Below are 21,553 nucleotides of genomic sequence, written 5' to 3' on the forward strand. Positions count from 1 at the left end.
TCCTGATCCAAAGTCCATCACTGAAGCCAATGGAAAGGCTGCAATTGACTTCCAATGGGCTTTGGATCAGGCTCCATATGCCTGATTTAAACACATGAATAATCCCAATATCTTCAATAGGACTACTTGTGTGTTTACCTTTTTGAACTGGAGCCTAAATCTAGGAACAAGGGATCAAATTTCATGATTGCACAGCCCAAGAAGGGTTGAGGTGTGATGGAAGAGACCTGTTGAGTTGTCATCTATCTCTGATTTTGACTGATATCAACACATGGATTGTTCTTCTTTCTGTCCCTGTTGATCCTGGCCAACAGAAGGTCTAAGAACTATATAGTAAATGACATTTCTGGCACACACTTGATTTGATGCATCTAATTTAGATGGCTCTCTTCCTCTCCTCCTGTCCCACAGGTAACTAGGATTTCTACCTCAACCCAATGTGACCTATGCAAGGACAACGTGGACCAACTTCACTCAGCTTCCACTGAAAGGTGCTCGCCTGGCCTGGCAGGGGTTTCTACTCTCTTACTACTGGACAAAGTAAACAAACAAACAAACAAAAGACCTAAATAACAGAGAAAATATTCTACTGTGAATCGGAGTTGAAAAATAACTGCAAAGGAAAATGCTTAAAAAAAGCTCCAGTTTGTATTGTCGATAGTTTAGATAAAGTATTTATCTTTTTTTAAAAATGAAAACAATTTTGGCTTATTTTATTCCATCTAAAGTCATAAAAAACCACAACTCATTGAAACCATTCTCTGAATAATAAAGGACTGGCACACCAGCAGAGATGTAAAGAGCCTCCTCTCGGTGCTATTTCATCCGTCAGAACTGTGCCTCTCTAGTTCAAATCCTTGGTGCTGAATTTGAGGGTTGACCAATGCCAAACCCAGTTCTCAGAAAGGTCTGCTTTTATTTATTCAACTCACTCTGTTCATATACCAAAGTCCATTGGTTTACAGCAAAGCAGGAGCTACAGAGAATGGCAGTCTTTGGTTTTGGGTGGTGGTTGTTTTTATTTTTAACAGAGCTTATGGCTCAGTTATCAGGCATTTAATATTGTTTATTACAAACCAGAATGCAATACTCCCCTCCGGAATGGCAGCTAGATTACTTGGTCTGACCCGTGCAAACTCAGCTGGTTCAGACACTTTGAACAGAAGAAGCATAACTTAAGTCTAGTCCTGTTAGACTACTTCACTGGGCCCATTAAAGCCTCTGGTGGCGCTCAAGTCACTGTGAATTTCAGTAGCTAGACTGTTAACTTGTTTTGGGGTGTCATTTGGCATATGAACAGGGTGCATAATCACTGGTGTTGGTCAGGCCCTTTTTAACAATATCGGGAAGATTGAAAACCGAGCTTCTATGCTGGGGCAGATAGCAGCAGATTTGCTCAGCTTGTTGTTTTTGTTGAAGTACAATGTATTTTGTTAGTAAGGTTTTGATACTTGATTCCGAAATGGCTCAGCCTTGTACATTTTACTGACTTCTAAGTGCATTCGCTTTTGTATTTCTTTGCTTTGAATAGGTTTAAATGGTAGTTCACAAAAACACCACAATCTAGCTTAACTTGCTGCCACACTATCAAACTGGTGCATTTTGAATTGTATTGTGACTTGGTGTTCTGTGTACAGAAAAGTGTCGCTCCGAGCAGTGACCGTATTTTATAGACGTGATGAAAATTTATAAATTTCATAAACTTTATTCAGTTTATTTTTTAGGTTGTGTGATGCACAGTAAACTTGTAAAAAGTTTTTTATTTATTCAAGTGCACAAAACGGGGAGGAGGATCCATTAGTTCATAAACATCAGTCTGCAGCATAGACTGGACCAAGCGCCAATAAAGGAAATCACAGTAACAGAAGGGGAATCACTACAGCAAAGTGACTTGATTCAGAACACACCGGTGCTAAAGTGAACCCCTGCTGGCCTAAGTTCTGTGTGGGGAGATACGGTCGTATTGCATCAGAGGCACTTGGTAGCCTCCAGCAAGCAGCCATTCACTATAGAGTTGATCTCTCCCTTACCAACTCCCTAGTGTGGTTTCCCTTTGTCACAAACTGCTGGGCTTCGTGAATCAGCTGCCTAATTGCACTTGGAGCAGGCCAAATATCTCTTCGCACTCTCCTGTGCTGTGCTTCCGTGGCTGGTTTGGTCGGTATCTCCGTGAGTACTATGCTGGTTCTGTGTGTCCAGAGGAGCTGATGGAAGTGTTCTCCTACTTTCCTATTCTCACCAGCTCCCTCCTTTCCCCACAGGAGTGAATTTGTCCTGGAAATTTGCAGTACCCTGACTGACAATGCCCACCTTCAATGTATTTCAAATTGGCTGCTTCCCTCTAGACCACATAGCGGGCAATGGCATAGAAATTAACAAGCTCGGTTACCCCCTCCACTCCTAAGCGTCTGAGCCTCTCCAAAAGGTGCCATGTGTGCAGAAGCTATTAATGTAATGTTGCTTTATTATTGATCGCTAAAGGGACTGATCCTTATCCCTAATCTCCAGGAATATTTTTAATCATTTTCTGGTTTGTGTATGGGAGAGGAGAGGGAGGAGGTGATGCATCCAGCTGGATTCCTAGCAGCAGGGAAAGAACCTAGAAAAGAAAGTAATGCTCGGGGAGTGGCAGCTGAGAAACATCCAGTAGCTTCTAGTGGAAGCCATATACAGTTATGTCCTGGAATCCAGGAAAACATGTAACCAGTTATTGTTCAGGTGTGAATTGGGCAACGCCAGCCTGATCCAGATCTTTGGGTAACGGAAAGGTGCAGGGCCTTCTCAGCAGTCTTAATCTCAATTAAAGGCAACAAAATGCAAACTCAGTACCTTGGAGCATTTAAAAAAAAGGTAGGTAGTGAAACAGTGTGAACAACTGCTTAAGGGCCCGTAGCTTTACCCCGCTATGTGTCTCAGTTACATCCCTGATTTAAGAGATGGGTGGGAAATGCATGACATCACTTGAGTCAGTCTGCTTTCACCAGATAATGAATTCCCATCCTGGCCATGTGCAATGGGAGCAAGACCTGCGGCACTTCCTAGCCATTATCCTCTTAAAGCACACGGCCTCTTCAGCACTGTTGTTTTGCTAAAGGGTTTAACGAGAGCCTTTGTTGTATTGTGAGTTTCAAACATGCTTCTGAGGGCAGTTGGCCCTGCAGGGATTCCAGAGCTTCTCTGCCTTCGTTAGCTTCTTCCTTTAAATTGGACTGTTGCAGCCTTCTGTGTTCTGTGCACCTTGCTTGCTTGCGGATTTCGTCTTCCCAGTAATCTCAGCTGAAATGGACTTCTGGGTAAGTGTCAGGCAGGCTGATCCTGATTCAGGGCAGAGTAATGGGGCAGGCAAGGCTATGGAATTCTGTTGCTTCTCACCAAAAGGCCCCTTTTTCTCTGTGTTGCACCCTGGGAATCTCCACTTTTCCATGGAGAAATTGGAAAATAGATTTTTAAAGTTTTGGGGAGTCACATGATGCACTGGGGTCAGGCAAGAGACCTGGGTCTTACTCCCTGCTCTTTCACTTACTCACTGTAATCTTGGGCACATTGGTTCAGCATCTCCATATGTTTCCCCATCTGTAAAACCAGGAGGATACTTGCCTTGCTTTGAGATCTCTGGGTGAAAAGCCCCACGTAAGTGTGAAGCATTAGTAATAAAGATCTAATCTGCATGGCTGGAAATTTATGGATATTTGTGACCTTAGTAAGAAAGCTTAGTGCCAGAGCTGTAAGACCTGTTCTCAGTAACCTGAGGTGGTACTTTATTTATTTAATATTATTTAAGCCAAAATGTGAAGTGCAAGAAAGGAATTCTTTCTGGTTTACACTTTCCTACGCTTGGCCCAGTCATTCTTCTACTGTCACAAATGTTCCTTCTCATTCACATTGGTGCTGCTGGCAGGGGGACTCATAATGAAGCTAAAATGCATTTTGTAGCATCTGCATTGCCAAAAAATTGAACTTCCTGACTGTTGTGTTGAGCTAAGCCTGTGTGGCCCTTTGTGAAACAGGTAGGGGGTAGATGTTTGCAGATGCAGAGACAAGTTGTTACACACCACCAAAAAAGGGAAGAGTGCATCTGCTCCAGTTGTCTGGTTTGCCTTTCCCAGCCCTCGGACAACATCTTGGAGTGTCATAAAGTTAGGAGAGCTCCCAAGGCATTAATTTAAATTAGCTGTTTTCGGTGGATTAGTCATTCAGTAAGAATTCTGATATGGGACAGTGCTATCTATGGCTGAGGAATCCAGAAAATAGGCCACTTTCCCTTGTGTACATGAGGGCTGCATTGGAATGGAACTGGAGACCTGGCTGTTGTTGACATGGTTGACCTCTCTCAAATCATTTTCTGCCTGTATTTCCTCATCTGTAAAATGGGGATAATGGCACTTGGCTGCTTTTTGTAAAGTGCATTGATCTTCCTGGGAAGGATCATAAATACTAGATATTAAATCTCGTCACTCATTTAAGTGCAGGTTGCAGGAGTGATGGTTTCCCCAAGTACTTGGGGAAACTACCAGGCAGCAAATTGTGGGGGAAGGGGAGGAGAAAGTGGGTTTCTTCCTTAATGTGCTGAGTCATTTGCTCCTCTCAAGTGGAGTTGGTTACAGGTTTGTATGGAGGATCCCATAGCCTTCCATTAAAAAAAACAACAAAAAACCCTGAGACAGATACATGCAGCTCTCTTTAAAGCTTCCCATATGTATGAACATCGGAGATGATCCATTGAGGGTGCCCTCTCTCCTTGAGAGAGGTTTTATTGTTAACAGTGCCACTCCCCTGCTTGTTTCCTCCCAATTTGTTTATAATCTAGACTGTCAGGTGAACCAGGAATTAAAGGCAACCATTTTAGAATTGCATATTAAAAGAATTCAAACTTAGGTGAACTATTGTGGTAGCACTTAGGGCCGCTGATCGTAGATCAGGTCCCCTTGTACTAGGTGCTGTAAGAGAGAGAGCTCCTGTCCCAAAGCACAATCTACGTATGAGATGGCAGGTAGCACAAGAAGACAATGAGACTTGCTAGTTGTTTCAGTTATTCTTGCTCCCTTTACTGTGGGGATAAATATCTGTTAGAACACAAATTGCATTCACCCCATTGATAATTGGCTTTGTGAACAGTTTCAGTAGCGAGGCCAAGAATTGGAGTGGGCTATGTAGGCTGAATTCCCCTCTGTATAACAGTTGTGCAGGTAGGTACGTTGACTGGGAGTGGGGAGAATCTTGTCCAATGATTGCTTTTGCTGTCACTCGAGTTGTGCTTTCTGATTGCTGCTTGCTTCTGAAGTGATTGTGCCTATCGCTGGCCTGTGGATAGACAAGAGCTTTAAAGCTCCAGTCCATGCCATCCTGTCGCACTTTCCCACCCCCAAAATCACACAGCTTTGGTTTTAAATTGGTGCAGTTATTAAGATGCCAGAGCCTTTTTAATATACTCATGTTAGCTGCATAGCAGTGAGTGTCCCTGAACTCACTGATTTGGGTATTGGAGAAAGTCATCTGAACCAGCAGATTTCAGGCCCTGTTGTTAGAGGAGTGAAAACGAGCATTTACGTTGCATCTTTCATCTACAGATTCCAAAGTTCAAGCAGTTGCTTCAAATTTGCTTGACAGATGTGGCTGTTTTTAGGCTAAGCTGCATCTCGGGCCATGCACACCTTTAGCTGGGTGTAGCTTGCAGCGGCCCACGTGCCTTATCCCACCTTTCTCTTGGCTGTGAAAGTTTGTGCCTACATCTAGGATGAAGTAATTTTTGCTTCTGGGGAAAATGGCATCTGTTTAAAAATGATCGAATGTCAGGTGCCTCAGAAGATTGGTTTTTAAGCACTGAAATGGAGCTAAAAATGGATGGAGAGGCAGGGAAAAAGAACATCATTTACACCCAATCCTCCCTCCCTCATTCCCCTTTATACTGGAACTGATGAAATGATGACAAAAAATGGAGTGTAGAAGGAGATGTAGCTGTAAAACTGTTTGCGAAATGGAGGCAAGTTTTATTCCTATCTTGGATGTTTCAGTCCTTTATTGATAGCTGGGTTTATTTAAAGAAAGATCCTTGTAGAGGAAATCTGTAATCCCTCCCTTCCTCACCTTCCCTTTCTGGAGAAACTGACAATAGCTCTGGTTAAATAGGTGATAGGGTAGGTGGGAAGGTGAGACATAGCCAACTGCTAGACTTTCACCTCTGGAGACCTGGGTTCAAATCCTGCTTGGATTGTGCATTAAAGTAAATTGGGTTTCAATGATGTTTGTTCCCAGCATCCTGCCATTTTGCTGAGAGTCCTAGGACCAGGATAGCTGGAGTGTGTCAAGGCAGGGAACTGCATTAACCACGCTGTGTCAGGGACAATTTGTAATGCCTGCCATATGCCGCGGTGTCTACTTAGGTCTTGCTAATGTGAATGCTCATTTGTGGGAACACAGTCGCTTCCAATTGTTTTCTTAAAGTCCAACATACGCTTCCCTTCTCTCAAAAGTTCATTCGTGGAGCCCAGTTCTTTGTGACATCTAGGGAGACTCAGACAATTTCCAAGGGTGTTTGTAAGATGAATTCAGGGTTCAATCCCTCTCTCTAGAGTCAGCCAGGCAAATTTTAAGATTGACTTCAATGAGAGCAGGATTGCTCCCTGTGGTGTAGCTGGAGGGATGGATGAGGTAACTTCAGCACAAAGCGTGTGTGGTGTTTTTCTGCTATGTCCTGGTCCTGCAAACACTGACTCCTCTACCAGGAGTATCTCACTGGTAGTAAATGGTATGCCCCCAAGGAAGTGTTGGCAGGATCAGACCCTGAAACTGCTCGTGTCTCATCACTCTTCCTATTTATATATAGATACAATACGCACGCGCACACACACACACACACACACACACACCAGTCTGCACAGCTGAAGGCTGCACCCCACCTTTCCCATGGTTGCTGGAATGGGGGAGGGAGATGTCAAGAGCTGGGGCTTGCTGCAGTCTCCCATAAGCTGCTGTTTTAGGGACACATTTTCCCCTCACTGACTAGACTTCAGGCCTACAATAAAAGCCACCCTCCACCTATTCTGAAAATGGTGCTATTTTCCTCCCCAGGGACTATCAATACACTTGACAGTTTTCTTCACTGACCTGGAAGTAGCCTTATTCATTAGAGTCTAACCAGGATTGCTAAGTAACTTCAGTCACAGGTGCTGCTCCCTGAAGAGCTGTAATTAGCTTTCTAACTCTGTACTAGCTGTGAGGGCTCTTTTAGAAATTTATTGACCACACATAGTCAGTTTGCTTTCTGTATTGAAAGCAAAACTTTTGTATACCAGAGCTTGGAAGCATGAAAATTTTGACACCCTTTTTCTTTAGAGGGAGTTCTCCTAATTAATACTCATAGGTGGTTGCTGTTAATAATTCTGCTTCTCTTGTTTTGCCTGAGCCAAAAGCATTAAGAGCACTGGTAGCTCAGAACGATGATTGCTTTCTAATAAGAAATGGAAACTGTACAGTGGACTGTAAAACATTAATCTATTTAAATCACAGTTTGGGGAGAAATCAGTAAGTGTTTTTGTGAACTATCTCTGCAGCACTGAGGGAAATCACAGTAGATGAGGTTTTTTAAGTATAAATTTAGTCAGTATAAAAGTATCTGATTTTTTTGTGTTAATTCAAATTCCCTTCCCCCGGTCCCCTGAACAATTCCATAGATGACCTTTGTTTTTCACGAATGAGTTGGACTTACCTTTTTATTAAATTTTGTGCCATATTTTATTTATCCTTTTATGCATTATAAATATCTATCTATTTAGACTGAATATTGCAATACCAGATGCTGTTGTTGTGGAACTTCAGGGCATAAACCCAATACTAAAACGGAAAATATCCCTCCAGTATATTTAGTGCTTGTGACTGTCTAAAAGTCTCTTTAGTTTTCATGCTTTAATTTCAATATTAAAGATGAGGTAACCACTTCCTAAAGGTTTGACGATGTTAAGCTGAAGTTCTCTCAAGTTTGACCCTGTGATTCTAAGGTACATCTGGTTGCTTTTCTGGTGCAGTGGAATTGTCCTTTGGAAAGGTGATATTTCTGGTATTAATAAAGAGAAGGCAGAATGGACTAATCCAGCCTGCTTGGCTCCACCCTCCTGCCCCCCAATATAAATTCTTGAAGTGGTCAGTTTTAAATTAAAAACCAATTCTTTAGGTCTCTGTTCTTTTTAAGAAAGCATTTTAGGAGTGGGAGTCTGCCCTTGCTGGGTGGGACTGGACAGAGGAATGCAAATGAAGTTGCTGTTGCTCAGGAATTGATTAGTAAAACTTTTAACTACTAATAAAAATCCATTTTTCAATGGATTTAAAACAAAATATACCCATTTTCTTGCTTAGAACATGTGATATGGGATGTTTCCTAGTGAATAGGAATTAGTTTATACATTTTAGCCTATGAAATTGAATTATTTAAAATTCAAACGTCCCCTAATTTATCTTTATTTGGTTTTTTTTATACTGGTATGTTGCCCTGTCATTCTTCCATAGAACTAGTGTGAGTTCTTCTGGTGTGTATATATGTATGTAATATTATATATATATATATTATATATATATTTTCCACCCACCCTTCTAATTTCCACAATGCAAGAATTAGTTTTTTCTCCCCTCCCTTCCACTTTAATTTCTTGTCTTTTACCTTGATTTGTAATTGAAACAATGCTTTGAAGTTTTGTCTTTATATTAAAATGTATGTATTTTAATACATTGTACTGTGGTGGTGCTTCAGTACTTTAGCAGACGGGTTTTTTGCTTTCTTTACATTTCAGATGAGGATTGCATTCTGTATCCTGCACAGCACGAGTGCAGAGATCCCCTTCAATACTCTCCAGTTGCTGGAGCAGTGGACCTGCAAGGCTCCTGTATTCTTTCACTGTCACTGAGTGTAATTGGGCAATTGACTTGACTCTAGCTGTAACAGTAGAATATTCACTTTGAGCCTCCATTCCCCTATAAAGCACTGCATGATCTTCTCAGGAGCTAGCAACTGAAAATCACATTACAAAAAGCTTTCCCCTGACTCTTGCTAAGTGACTTGGTTGCTCAACTTAGTTTAGCTTTCCTTAAACTCTCCTGCCTGGAGCAGAAGTGATGGTTTAAAAACATTTGCTCAATTGGTATCTTGCAGTGGAGACAAAAGGCCTCACTATTCAAAGCATTCACATGCTCCACTGAATAGGGATGGATTTAAGGCTGGGCTTATGTGAGGAACTTACAGGGTCACAGCAACACACTGAGCAGGTGTTCCATGCATAGACACACATTTTCTGGAGTCCTTCCTTTGCAAGGCTTCCCTACAGCGAGTCAGGCCCCAGTAGAGGAAAGCATGTCAGGAGAGAATTCAGTAGCCTTTGACCTGTAGAGAGGATAATATTGGCTGGCCCACTGGGCTTATGCGGTGCTCCTGCTATGGGATCTCTGCTGTTACAGTCCCACTAGGAATCTCCTACCTCACTGCCCTACTCCTGGCAGCTGCTGTTGATTTTCATCTACCATACCCATTTCAGCCCCACTGCTGCAGCCAACCATTCTGGCTCAGACATGGGTAACAAGGGTGATGCTTTCAGCTATATTAGTCTTTCTATTGACTCTACGACAGTTACACCTCTGGTCTGCTGTTCGCTTGCTTCGTTCCTGTCCAAAGGGTTATATCATTTTGAGGGTAGGTGTTTCCAAAGCCCATAAGTTAAGAGCACAAATCCCACTGAAAGTCAAGGGAGCTTAGGTATGAATGAAAATCCAACCCTTACTGATTGCAACGTTTATTCCCCTTTCAACCTTTCTTTTTGAAGAAAATGCACATGGGATTCTTACACAGCAGCTGAATTTACGCCCAGGTTAAAACCACGACAGGTGTTTGTTTAAAACATTGATTGTACAGCCTATGAACAGCACCCGTATATAACGCTTTTGTTAGAGCAACTAACCACAAAAAGGAACCTGAACAGATAATGAGAAACTTTTGCATATAAATGACCAGTAATAACAGATTCCTAAACCTGTTCCCCTTAATCCTGAACCGTAAAGCTAGTCTTAGTGAGTTACTGGGCACCCATGCTCAGATAACTGTTCACAGCATCTGTCTTCATACATTCAATCAAGTAATGAAAGTGAAATTTACGTACCTCCTAATCTAAGCAAATAGTTGGAGCTGTTCCTTGCTCACCTAATGTACCCCCCCACCCTAATAAAATGCCCATTTCTGTACAGTGTGCAATGGTAACTGTAAGCTTAAGGTCTGCCCTTTGAAAGGGTAACAAGAAAAAGCTAGTGTTTTTGTACAGGGAAGGCAGAAGAGGGAATATTTATACAGTAGTTTGAGTGGTCCAAGTAACCAATTCTCCAGTTCTGAAATCTTAGCTGTCACAAGCTCTGTTCAGATGGCCACCTGCCAGGATTTTAAATATTGTCAACGATTTTTCAGGTAAGGTGACCGTAGGGCACGAACAGTCTGGTAACACAAGCATTGAGAATTGAGTCAGCCAATGTACTAAGCAACACTGGTGCCCAAAAGCAAGCTGGCTGAACAATCAAACAAGTTTTGAACATGAGAGAGAAATACTGGGTGTAATCTTTTCCCTAATTCAGTTTATTCTGTATGAAACTACTGCATTTCTCAGCGTTCTCCTAGCTAAAAAAAGCTCCAGCTTCCCTAATGGGATGTACCAATGTTATGGAGTTAATAAAGAGCCTGCTCCTGGCTTACACTGAATTGTCTTAGCTGACTTAAAGGAGACGAGACGCTGGGAATACAATTCTTGCTATCTAGCTGCTGACAGTGGGGATGGGAGCGTAACCGTCACAACAGAGTTCAAAGCACCCTCTTAAACACCATTTCCTAGGTCAGTTGCTATGGAGCCTTTGCCTCAGCTCCGGTGAAAGTGGGCAAAGACTTTAACTTCAGCAAGAAGACAGCTGCTAGAACTGAGCCTACTTTAATAACCTTGGAAACTTTAGCAGCCCCCAGATAGCAAGAGCCATATTTGAACAAACCGTGTCCCTACTCTCAAAGGGGAGTGCTGGGCTCAGTACCAAAACCATGGATCTGTGTTCTGCTCTACCTCAGGGCAACAGCAAAGGCCAAGAAAAGGGCTGCTTGCGAATGCAATATAGAGGCAGCTGAGGTCATGTTCTCTAAAGCACAAGCTCTAGTGTGCTCTTGCCTAATCCTCTCTTGCTGCTTCCCAGGGCAATGAAGAGGAAGGCATGGCTGGGCTCCCAAGGTCTTCCAGAGCCTCCCCCACTCTTACCAGCCAGAGGTTCACCACTGAGCAGCCTCGGAGTGAGTCACAAAGTGGAGGAACAACTTCCACCCATCACCCAGGCTGCTCTCCAGTAGCATTCCATGTGGACAGGACAAAAGATCAGTTAAAGTCGTGTACTACATCCTCTTTCCCACACTGTACAGGGCTCATCCGCTGAGTCCTAGAGCTGCATGTAGAAGCTACTAGCAACAGCCTCCATCCAACACATGTGGTCCTGGTGCAGAGGTGGGCAGGGTCCCCCATCTCCCACCTCTACTGGAGATAGTAAAATGTTGCAGCTGATGTCTTGTATTAAAGCAATGAGCCTCAACTAATGTTCTAAACCCGCATTATTTCCTCCTTGGGAGTCTCCTAGGAGCAGTACATGCCTGAAGCACTTTAAGAAAAAATTAGGTCAGGTCTCCCAGCCCTCCAGAAATCACTGGATTGCTTTGGTCTTTTCTGCTCAAGCTCCTGAGGATGAGGGAAGCTGCAGAAACAGATGAGGGGTGTTGTATATGGAATAAAGCCTGAAGTAGCCCTGTACAGCTCTTCTTCATGCTGTGGGACCCTGTCTCCCATCTCAGCATGGACAAGATGTGGTTCTACACCCCACACAGTTCTACCTCTCACGCTGCCTCCAGTAAAGGGGACTACAGCATCCACCCAGCTGTTTTCACTAGCCCCACAGCAGGCCACCTGCTCTGGGAAGCCAATGACTCCACAGCACCCCCCTCCAGGCAAGGGAACAATGCCACTAAGAACCATAGCTTGCTCTCAAGGTCAGGGGGAGGAGTTTGGTTTAGACTGCCTCACAGCAGGTGTCTTTCAAACCCTTGCTTTGCTCACTCCTGGGCACTGGTGAGAAAGCCACAACCCCACACTGTGCGAGAAGTTGGAAGTGCATTTTAAAGATGCTGTAGGGTGGCTCGTGGTAGCTGGATTCATCTGCATTAGTTCAAAATTAGACCTTAGTAATGGTGTTGAGCTGAGACAGGCCCCAGTAACCCTGTGTGCATGTCACAATGCAATCGCTGCTGCTGTAGGTTCGTGTAAAGAAATGAAGACACTGCCCCCTACAGCTACACTGTCAGCCGGAGCAGCAACAGCTAGGGAGGGGGGCAGGAGCACCAGCAGTCACATAAGTTAACCCTGTTTAGAGTAAGGGCCAGTTCCTCCTCCCTCCATTTGGGGGTAGCAATCCATAACAGAGGAGGGCTTCCCTTACCTGAAACAGCTGCTCCCTGCATCTATCTTCAGTAGCTGAAGAGTGTCCAGTACAGATCTAGCAGCTAGAGTGGACCGGACAGAGTTAAATGCGGGAGAGGGGTGAGTCTGGCATTTCAAGGCCAAGGACCCCACCGCTATGAGCAAAGGAATGCCATCGGCCAAAAACAAAAAAAAAGAAAAAAAAACACACACACCCCCTTAACGAAAGACCCTCCTCCTCCCTTTGAGATTAGCCACTTTTGCAAAAGCCAGCAAAGCATCAGCCACCAGCTGGCTCAGGGCACCCAGGTGACAAACTCCAGCCACCAGGAGGTGCAGCAGGCAGCCTGCAGAGCTGGATGGCCTAAGCCCTGAGGCCATTCCCAGCAGAAATGCTGCCAATTCTGGCATGTTTTTGGCCTAGAACAGACACTGGCCCTCTACCCCAGATCACCCCTGCCTTATAATAGCACCATATGCTGGAAGACCCCTGGGCTGCTCCCACCAGGACAAGTCCAGCCAGGTTTCCACATCAGCATCATAGCTGAAATCCCCTGGGACTCTGAATGAGGGCTTTCAACAGCCCTAGGGGCAAGCATCTAGTGAGTAACGGGCAGCCCATAAGTCCCTCAGCCTAGCAGTTTTATGGTCCATCAAGTTGAAGCTGACACAGCAGTGGCCAGTTAAGACTCTTGCTGCGGGGAGATGGGAGCTCGGAGGGGCTGAAGACAAACAGGAAGGGGAGTGTGCAATGAATCCGTTTAAAAAAAAAAAAAAAAAAAGACATACAAGTTATCTGGCCCATAAGTAAGTCACTTGGTCCCAGGAGCTCCCCCCGACGGGGGGTTGGTGTTTTCACCCCCACCCCCCACAAGGAGGTGGCTGAATGCCAGTTAAGCCCCACTGGGCTGGGTGGGGACGGAGGCTGCCAGGTTACAGCTTGCGTGTTCCCAGCTGGAATCGGGCTTCCTCGGAGATTCCGTACTGCTCCAGGGGGTCCTGCAGCGAGAGCACATGCCCGTAAGTAAGGGGGAGCGAGGCACCCAGCCTGCCTTTCCCGCACGATTCAAGGGAGGTTTGCCCAGCCTGCCTTTCCCGCACGATTCAAGGGAGGTTTGCCCAGGCTGATCTCAGTGCCTCCCCTTATAGGATGGGGCCGCCTCACAGGGCTGCAGTACACTGGGACAAGCTGCAGCATATGAGATTATACAGCCAGAGCCATTCCTTTACTTAAGGCCTGGGCATCCGATTATGGTCAAATTAACTTCTAGACTGAGTGTTGATTCCTAGTCAAAGCAGGAAACACAGGGTGGTGGGATGGGGAGGTGCGGCAAAGAACAGTCCATCAGCCTTTCTGGAGGCTGTAAGACAGTCAGTTATGTGGGTTGTTTTTTTAGCCATCCTAGTACAGAAGTGTGTGTGCTGGTGTCACACAGCCACCCTATGGCTTGCTGGTCTCTCTGTTAGAAAGCAGGAGCAGAGCAGAGGTGGGGGAAGCCCATGCCTGCACGGGCAGAAGGGTGCAGGGATGTTACATAGCCCTTGCCTCATTTTGCCAGGTTCAAACATTCATCAGTGTTAAATTAGCAAGAGCTCTGCCAGATGAGAACTGGGCATCAGGACAATTACACGCCTGCTTCACAGCAAGCCCCACAGAAGACATGGCATGACATGCTGTAAGCACTTGGCATTGCCTAGGCAGGTACTTCACCTGAGTCCCAGCCACCCCCACACACCAGTGCCACTGCACCGAGCAGGATCTAACCTGACCTGCACTGGAGGTTCCCCAGCTGGAGGCATGAAGTTAAATGGGCCATTGCTGCGGCAGTCTGTACAGGAACACTTGGGTGCAGGCAGGTTCCTTAAAACCGACTGGAAGCTCCGACACCGATGGTTTCAAGAACTAAGTTATTAAGGGGTTGCTCTTTCCCATGGGCTGCAACAAGCCCGAGGGGGGAAAAAAAAAACAACAACAACCTCACACAGTTCTGGTTGCTCAAATTCTCTCCTGGTATAAACCAGGCAGCAACCCCCCCACCTCTCCCTAGGGACTGACTGTTCCTGGCCTTAATGGAAGGAAAGGGGCTAGTGGATGATAAATCAGAGACACTCACCTTCCCTGTCATCTTCTGAATCTCATTCCGATAGAAAATCAAACTTCGTCTCATGAACTCGTAGCTGTAAGACAAGGAGTGTCTAGCTGAATCGAGGGGATCTATTTCACATGCTGCTCAGAGCCCTACAGAAGGTCTCCGCTCTAGCGCCGGTGCACATTCTTGCAGCAGTGCTCATGGGCCATGGGGCAGACTATGCTACATGGCCAGTGGGCATTTCCCCCACAGGCCACGGCAAAGGACCATTGGCCACAGCCACCGTCCCACCCTTGCCAACAGAGCAAATGCGCCTTGTGGCTTCCTATAGTCGTCTCTCCGCAGAGCTCAGGTGCGGTTTTCCTAGTGCAGTGCCAGTGGCTGTGATCAGGGAAGCCACCAAACAGCATGTGAAGGATCAGTCCAGGTCCAGGAACAATTCCCTATTCAGTGACCAAGATAATGATGTACAAGAGATGTCTCTACTGCACTGGGCAGAGCGCTCCTGGTGCTGCTTGCTGCCAAGCGAGCTCCCTCTTCTCCCCCCAAGTCCAGCGGGGCACACCCAGGGCTGAGCTGGGTTCTGCAGAACACAAGAATAGCGCAATGGTGGAGAAGCTCCCCCCCCGCCCAACCGGCTGCCCTACCTGGCTCTTCGGAGAGCCTCAATCCACTCCTGGCATTGCTCCTCAGTGTCACATTCAAAGGAGTATTTCCTGTCTGGCTCCTCAATGAAACCTGCCGGGGACAAGGAATGGATGGTTGAGAAATGCTCCCTGGACCCACCAGCAGGTGTCACTACGAGTTCCTCAACACCAGTGACCCCTTCACCTGTGTCAGGCCATAACTATCCTTTTATTTATTTAAAAAGGGCAGGAGATCCACTAGCAGAAATTAGTAGTACCAGGCCCCAGCCCCCTTTCTCTCCCCATCATCTCCTCCCTCAAGCCCCTTGTGTAGCATGGCCTCAGACGCACTGCCCCACGGGACACACCCAGCCTCCCAGTCACACACTTTGCAGTGGGACTAAAGCTTTAGTCAGTTGCTTTCAAATCCTGACGGGGCAGTTTGGGGCAGAGCTGCTGTGAACCCCGCCCCCAGGAAAGCCAGCGGCTGCAGCACCCAGTAACGTGGTTTGTCATGGGCACAGCCCAGTAACCCCCAGTCATTTTATTCTCTTGGAAAAGTTATAGAGCAGCCAACTGGGGAAAGGTCACTGCCAGCAACTGTCCATAGAAAGTGGCACAGACCCAGCAAAAGGGGCTCATCTCCCTCTTAATGCACATTTACAATGGCTCATGCTCACAGGGAGAGGGAGAGCTCAGTGGTTTGAGTGTTGGCCTGGTAAACCCAGGGTTGTGAGTTCAATCCTTGAGGGGGCCATTTAGGGATCTGGGCCAAAAATTGGGGATTGGTCCTGCTTTGAGCAGGGGGTTGGCCTAGATGACCTCCTGAGGTCCCTTCCAACCCTGAGATTCTATGATCTATTTGTACCTTTCATCCCAAAAGACACCCTACCACAGAGCTATATGAAGGATACACAATGGAATCAGCTCATGCGTCATTGCAATGCAGCCACCTCTGGGATGGAACAGGGCAGCTGTTTAAACCACACCAAATTTCAGGAGAGGCAGCAAAAAGCACCACATCTCAAAGCTTCAGCAGGGAACCTAACAAGGGAGAACGTAGTTGAACAAGTTGGAATTAGGCTCAGTGTCCTGGTCAAACACCTCAGTTCTCAAAGAGGGCCACCTCTATGCGAAGCAGTGCAGGCAAACGTCTGAGGGAAGGAACCGCCACCTTGGTCTGCTTTGTTGCTGACCTGCAGCCTGTCGTGCTGCTGTGCAGAGCTTTGGGATAGCTGGAGTCTGTGACAGTCATTCCAGTGGGACGGCAGGGAAGGGCTGGATGGCTCAGTGGGGTGGCAATAGGCTGCAATAATCTGTCACTTTCAGAGCAGCTGACAGACTCCGGCCCAGGACAGCAGTGAGAGCTGCTGGCTCATCATTAGTCCATGTGAAGGGAGCTTTGATGGGTCTCATGAGCGTGACTATCACAAAAGCCACCACTAATTGCCCCAGTTTGTTGGCAGGCTGAGTAAACTCGCCTGTCGCCCTGGGAGGTGATCTTTCCGGAGCAGGAGACACCTTGTTGGGATGGCATGGGAAGCTAGCAGTGCCCTTGCTGTACCCATTCAAGGGATACAAGACTCCGGTCTCTCGGGCTGCCAAGCCAGCACCTTTTAGCAGAAAGCTCATGTCCCAAGGTTACTGCTCTGCTGAGGGGCGGGGAAGGCCCCAGAGCAGCAGGAATTCAGGCGGCAGGCTGGTGCCCAGGCAGCTCTCTGTAGGCACACTGTTTCAAGAAGGTCCAGCGGAGACCGTGGGAGTTTGCCTCCATTCCAGCAAGCAGGGACTGAAGGCTCCGCACATTGAAGCAGCTGCGCCGACAGCCAGGCCAACAGATATGGGGATGGCCTTGGAGGAAACATCCTGTTATTTTTGCCACATACCATTTGTACAATGATTGCTTGTTGGATGAAAGGCTGCTTACAAAGGACAACAGGCCACAAGCCAGCTGGAGCCACTGCTATCGACACAAGGCCAAACAGCATGGCGGGAGTACCGGGAATAGGACAGCCCTGACAAGTACTTTATCTGAGCCTCTTCATTTTATTTTTACCAGAAAGAAAGAGCCTAGATGCAGCAGTCTGTCAATATCCAGTCTTCCCAGATGAGAATTTCTTCCACTGGTGTTTAACAATTCATACACTTCCACTGCTCCTTTTATCCCACCAAGCTCTACAAACTGCACTCAGGGATCACTTCAGCCAGCAGTGAATGCAGCCACCTCTGGGACAGAGCACAGCAGCTACTTAGCACACAGCATCACTGTATTGCGGCTTAGGAGAGGGAGTGAAGAACTGAAGATTCTTACTGAGAAGCCTATTGATAATACAAGGGGGAGCCAAGAGACAAAATATATAATTTGTCCAGGGCACCAGAGCTAGCGTCCTGACTGACAAAACGTGAGACAGGGTCTTGGTTTTCACACCTCAGCCATGAGACCGCCTCTTCAGAAACGCAGTAATTATACCACAAAGTGGCAATGATGCAGTACAGAGAGGGAAGAGGGGCCTCTATTGAATCCCCAACACCACTTCCTACAACACCCAGGGTTTTCCTTAAGCGTCTCCCCTTTCAAGTACTGCCTCTGCCCCACTTGGGATCTGACACCCCCCCACAATACGGTACATAAGCTGACCCCAGAAATGTTTACACTTGCCCTTCCAACACTTGACTGAGAAGGAAAAAGTTACACACCACATTTTAAGGAGAGTGAAATTCATGAGAATCTTTATCCAAAACTCACTGATTGAAAAGACATTCTCCTCTTCTTTGGTGATTCTACAGTGTTCCAGCAGCAAAGCTCCAATTGGCTAGAAAGAAACCCAAAGAGAAGGTTTAAGACACCCCTCCCCATTGTTCAGCCAGTTCTATAAACATGCAAGACATCGTCTTGAAAAAGGGAACACTAAGAGCGATGTGGGGGATACAGTGACTGATTCATGAGAGAAAGATATAATTGAAGAGATGCTAGTGCAGAAACTACATTTCCTAAGGTATTTTAGTTCTTTGGTACTAGCTAGATAGTCACAGCTCTTTCACGGTTTCCCATGTTTAGTTTGCTACAGCAACTCAAGTGAGCAAAAATATTTTTAAAAGGTAGGAAGACACTGATAAACCACAAAAACTACTGAGGGATGGACTTCAGGGAAGGCATCGTAACCGGACTAGAACTGAGTGAGTTTAACGTGGAGCGTTCTTTAGGCAGCCAATTTCTTTATCTCTGCAGTCAGGCTGCACTGTATAAATATATTTTGTGCTGATTAGTATTTGTACAGTGCTTTGGGCATTTATATTTGCTCAGTATCATTTTGGTGCTTTAACAAACAGCTCAGTGATCTGCCCAAAGAGAGGTGAAGGTAAAAGTTTATTTCTAGTTCTCCAGAATCGAGTCTGCAGAGCAAGTTTGGCTGGAAGCTGCAGCAGGACAAACTGAAATCCAAATTTAGGTTTGGTAAAGAAAAAGCGTGAGACTTTGCAGAAGACTAATGGAATGCGTCAGGGCATTCAAACAATTACATTTATTTTAAAACAGTTTATTTTAAACAAATGAATTTCACCTGCAAAATTTGCAACTTATATATTGGTGCATACATATATATAGGGCATGAGCAACCAGAGAGCAAAGCTAAGTATAAACAAAAGTGAAACTGACTATTCTAGTCTTTGTCCACGCTGAATGAAATGCAAGAGACAAACAGGAGAGCAAAGATTTTTTTTAAAAATCAACTCAGTTTTAATAAAAGGTGTTATTTGTATCATGGCTAAGTATCCCTTCAGCACACATTACTCTAAGCTTACAAACTATTTTTGGACCATTTTGGATCATCTACCCCTAAACACAAAGGGAAATATTTATAGTTTCTAATGGCCAGGACAATTAGCAGAAGCAGCCAAAATCACGTAAGCAGAGGTGGAGGGAAATCTGCTACTGGCACTGGCCTCTAGTCTCAGGCAGTCAGAGCTCTAACATGATTTCACAATCACCCAAGCGTGATTGTGAAGTGTGGCATCTTCTTGGCCAGATCCTGTGATTGTGACTCTCAGAGGAGATAGATAAGAAGGAGAGAATACCCTAAAGTGAGAGTGCAAGGATTCTTAGCCCTGGTCTACGCTGGGGGGGCCGGGAGGAAGGGAGAAAAATCAATCTAAGTTACGCAATGATAAATCGATCCCCGCTGGATCGATCGCTGCCTGCTGATCCAGCGGGTAGTGTAGACATACCCTTAGGGTCACATGTATTTGTGATTGGCACAAACTACAAAAACATCACCCCCAAAACCTTGTCTTCAAGACTGTTAAATGGCATAGAAACAACAATGCCACGCTGCACTCATCATGCATCTTATATCCAAGCACTTTATAAAGTGGGTTTTATTACCACCAATGAGGAAACAAATGTAAAGATCGATCAAACGACTTGCTCAAGGACACGCATCAAGTCATTTGCAGGAACAGAACACAGGAGTCTTCAGCTCTCAATTCCTCTGCTCTAACAACCAGACTTATAAAAGGTCCAAGTAAGGAATATTAATAAAACACAGCTATTACATTGCTTCAGGATTTTCTTTTTACTTTTACCAGGTCTGGCACATAGGCAATGATGCAGGCATTGTTTACAAAGGAATCCCAGTTCTATTGGTGGGGGATTAGTCTAAATTTAAAATCCACCTCACTAGTTTCACATACATGAATTGCAGTCCTGCACAAAAGCGTGGCAATGATTGTGTTTCGTTTTTGGACCATAGCACGAGAAACAGAGTGGCCAGGGTTGGGTGGCACAGTGGTTACTTATCAGGCCTAGGCCAAGCAGAGGTTTCATAATGTTTGTCAAACATCAACAGTGAACATCACATCATGACTATTTCAATTGTATGTTCTTCAGGGCATGGGCCATCTATTACTCTGTGTTAGTACAGTGCCTAGCACAATGGGATTTTACTCTTGGTTGGTTCTTAGACACTGGTGTAATAAACACATTAAATAATAAGGCAGGTTCCTGTGACACCGGCCCTAACCAGCACATGCAGCCAGTTTGCTGCAGGTTATTTCCATACCTCTGCTTCATCTGTTCGGAAGTAGAAGAGAAAGTTGACAACAAGCTTCACGAGGCGTTTCTTCAGCACTGCAAAGAAAAGAGAGCATTCAGAAGTGAAGTCTGAGAATTCAGAAGTGGAGGATGGAGAGCTGGAGCTGTTTGGGAAGGGAAGAGACAGGCCCATTCCACCCTCACTGGTACACAGCAATGTGCTGCTAGGTTGCATCTCTGCCTTGCAGATTAAATGGACCCTATGAGGCAGCTCCATGAGAATTTAAATCACCACTGCTTATTGTAAGCGGCTTCTGGCATTTAATTCTCACTTGAACAGCTCTTTGGTGACCACACCTCAAGCAATCTTGAGTCCATCCCGGACTCGCCAGCCTTGGCTAGGACATCCCTGATGAATTATAAAACTATAATCACGCATGCTTCCATAGCAGCTCCCAGCTGGTAGGATCCCAATGCATGCCACCAGCTGTACGTGGTAGTCCACAGAAAGGCAGCCGCCCGGCGGAGGGAGGCAGCCCACTCACATGCACCCCCTCCCCATGGGGAGCGAGGAGAAGAACTCAGGGGTGGAGATACCAGCACAAACGCCCTCCCTTAGGGAAAGCAGCCACACGGTCCCTGATATCCCCACAGGGATACGCACAGTGCAGGGGGCTCAACGGAGCTGCCTGGGGAGGAGGAAGGGTAAAGAGATGGCTTCAACTGTATGTGTGTGTGGGGGGCGGGGGGTTTGCTAATAACGGTCTCCCGGGTGGGAGAAGTTGATCCCCACTCCCCACAAAAGAGCCCCCTTCCAGCAGACATGGGCACCCCCTGCCTTCCCAACCCCTTCCCCCACCCTTATGGCCCACCCCCGGGCTCTTCCCCCTCAGGCCCTGGCCCACCCCCGGGCTCTTCCCCCTCAGGCCCTGGCCCACCCCCGGGCTCTTCCCCCTCAGGCCCCCCCCCCACTTAATTCCCCACCACACACCCACACACAGACACACACTTTGGTCCTGGCTCTGCCCCCCGCCCCACCGGTTATTCCCCCCTCCCCCCAGCCCCGCTCCGCTCCCCACAGCCCCGCCCCGGCGGCTCCGCTCCCTCACCGCTCCCCTTCTTGGGCACCCGCATCAGGATCTCCGCCGCCTTCTCCGCCGGCTGCCGGGACAGGGACAGCAGCTCCCGCTCGCTGTAGCGCATGGCGAGGCCCCCGCCGCATCCCCCGGCCCCGGCCGCGCGCACCTGCGGGGGCCAAACGAGCCGCTCCCCGTCCCCCCCCCCACGCGGAAGCGCCTGGCCCCGCCCCGAACCCGGAAGCCTTTTATCTCTCGTGACCCCCAT

The 21,553-nt window shown here is 46.5% G+C and overlaps 2 protein-coding genes across 22 annotated transcripts in view; one reads left to right on the forward strand and one right to left on the reverse strand.

The window, feature by feature from the left end:
• The window catches only part of DOT1L (DOT1 like histone lysine methyltransferase), a 125,934-nt gene extending 117,220 nt beyond the window's left edge, over nt 1-8,714 (forward strand). For all 16 annotated transcript variants that reach the window (XM_043535915.1, XM_037885593.2, XM_037885597.2 and 13 more), the window contains one exon: nt 412-8,714. In XM_043535915.1, the coding sequence (XP_043391850.1) occupies nt 412-419 (8 nt within the window). In that variant the 3' untranslated portion in view covers nt 420-8,714. The remainder of the gene's footprint in view (nt 1-411) is intronic.
• Nucleotides 1-21,517, reverse strand: part of PLEKHJ1 (pleckstrin homology domain containing J1) — a 93,760-nt gene extending 72,243 nt beyond the window's left edge. For 2 of the 6 annotated variants that reach the window (XM_043535918.1, XM_043535917.1), the window contains exons 1-5: nt 21,319-21,513; nt 20,238-20,305; nt 17,927-17,993; nt 15,202-15,292; nt 14,579-14,642 (exon numbers count right to left, since the gene is read on the reverse strand). In XM_043535918.1, the coding sequence (XP_043391853.1) occupies nt 14,579-14,642; nt 15,202-15,292; nt 17,927-17,993; nt 20,238-20,305; nt 21,319-21,412 (384 nt within the window). In that variant the 5' untranslated portion in view covers nt 21,413-21,513. Of the gene's footprint in view, nt 1-9,757; nt 13,464-14,578; nt 14,643-15,201; nt 15,293-16,661; nt 17,032-17,926; nt 17,994-20,237; nt 20,306-21,318 lie in introns of those variants that run through there. The other 4 variants (XM_037885599.2, XM_043535919.1, XM_043535920.1 and 1 more) reach the window with 4 other exon arrangements.
• Between the last annotated feature and the right edge of the window lie 36 nt (nt 21,518-21,553).

The sequence above is a fragment of the Chelonia mydas genome, chromosome 25 (assembly GCF_015237465.2).
Source record: "Chelonia mydas isolate rCheMyd1 chromosome 25, rCheMyd1.pri.v2, whole genome shotgun sequence".
NCBI classification, from domain to species: domain Eukaryota; kingdom Metazoa; phylum Chordata; order Testudines; family Cheloniidae; genus Chelonia; species Chelonia mydas.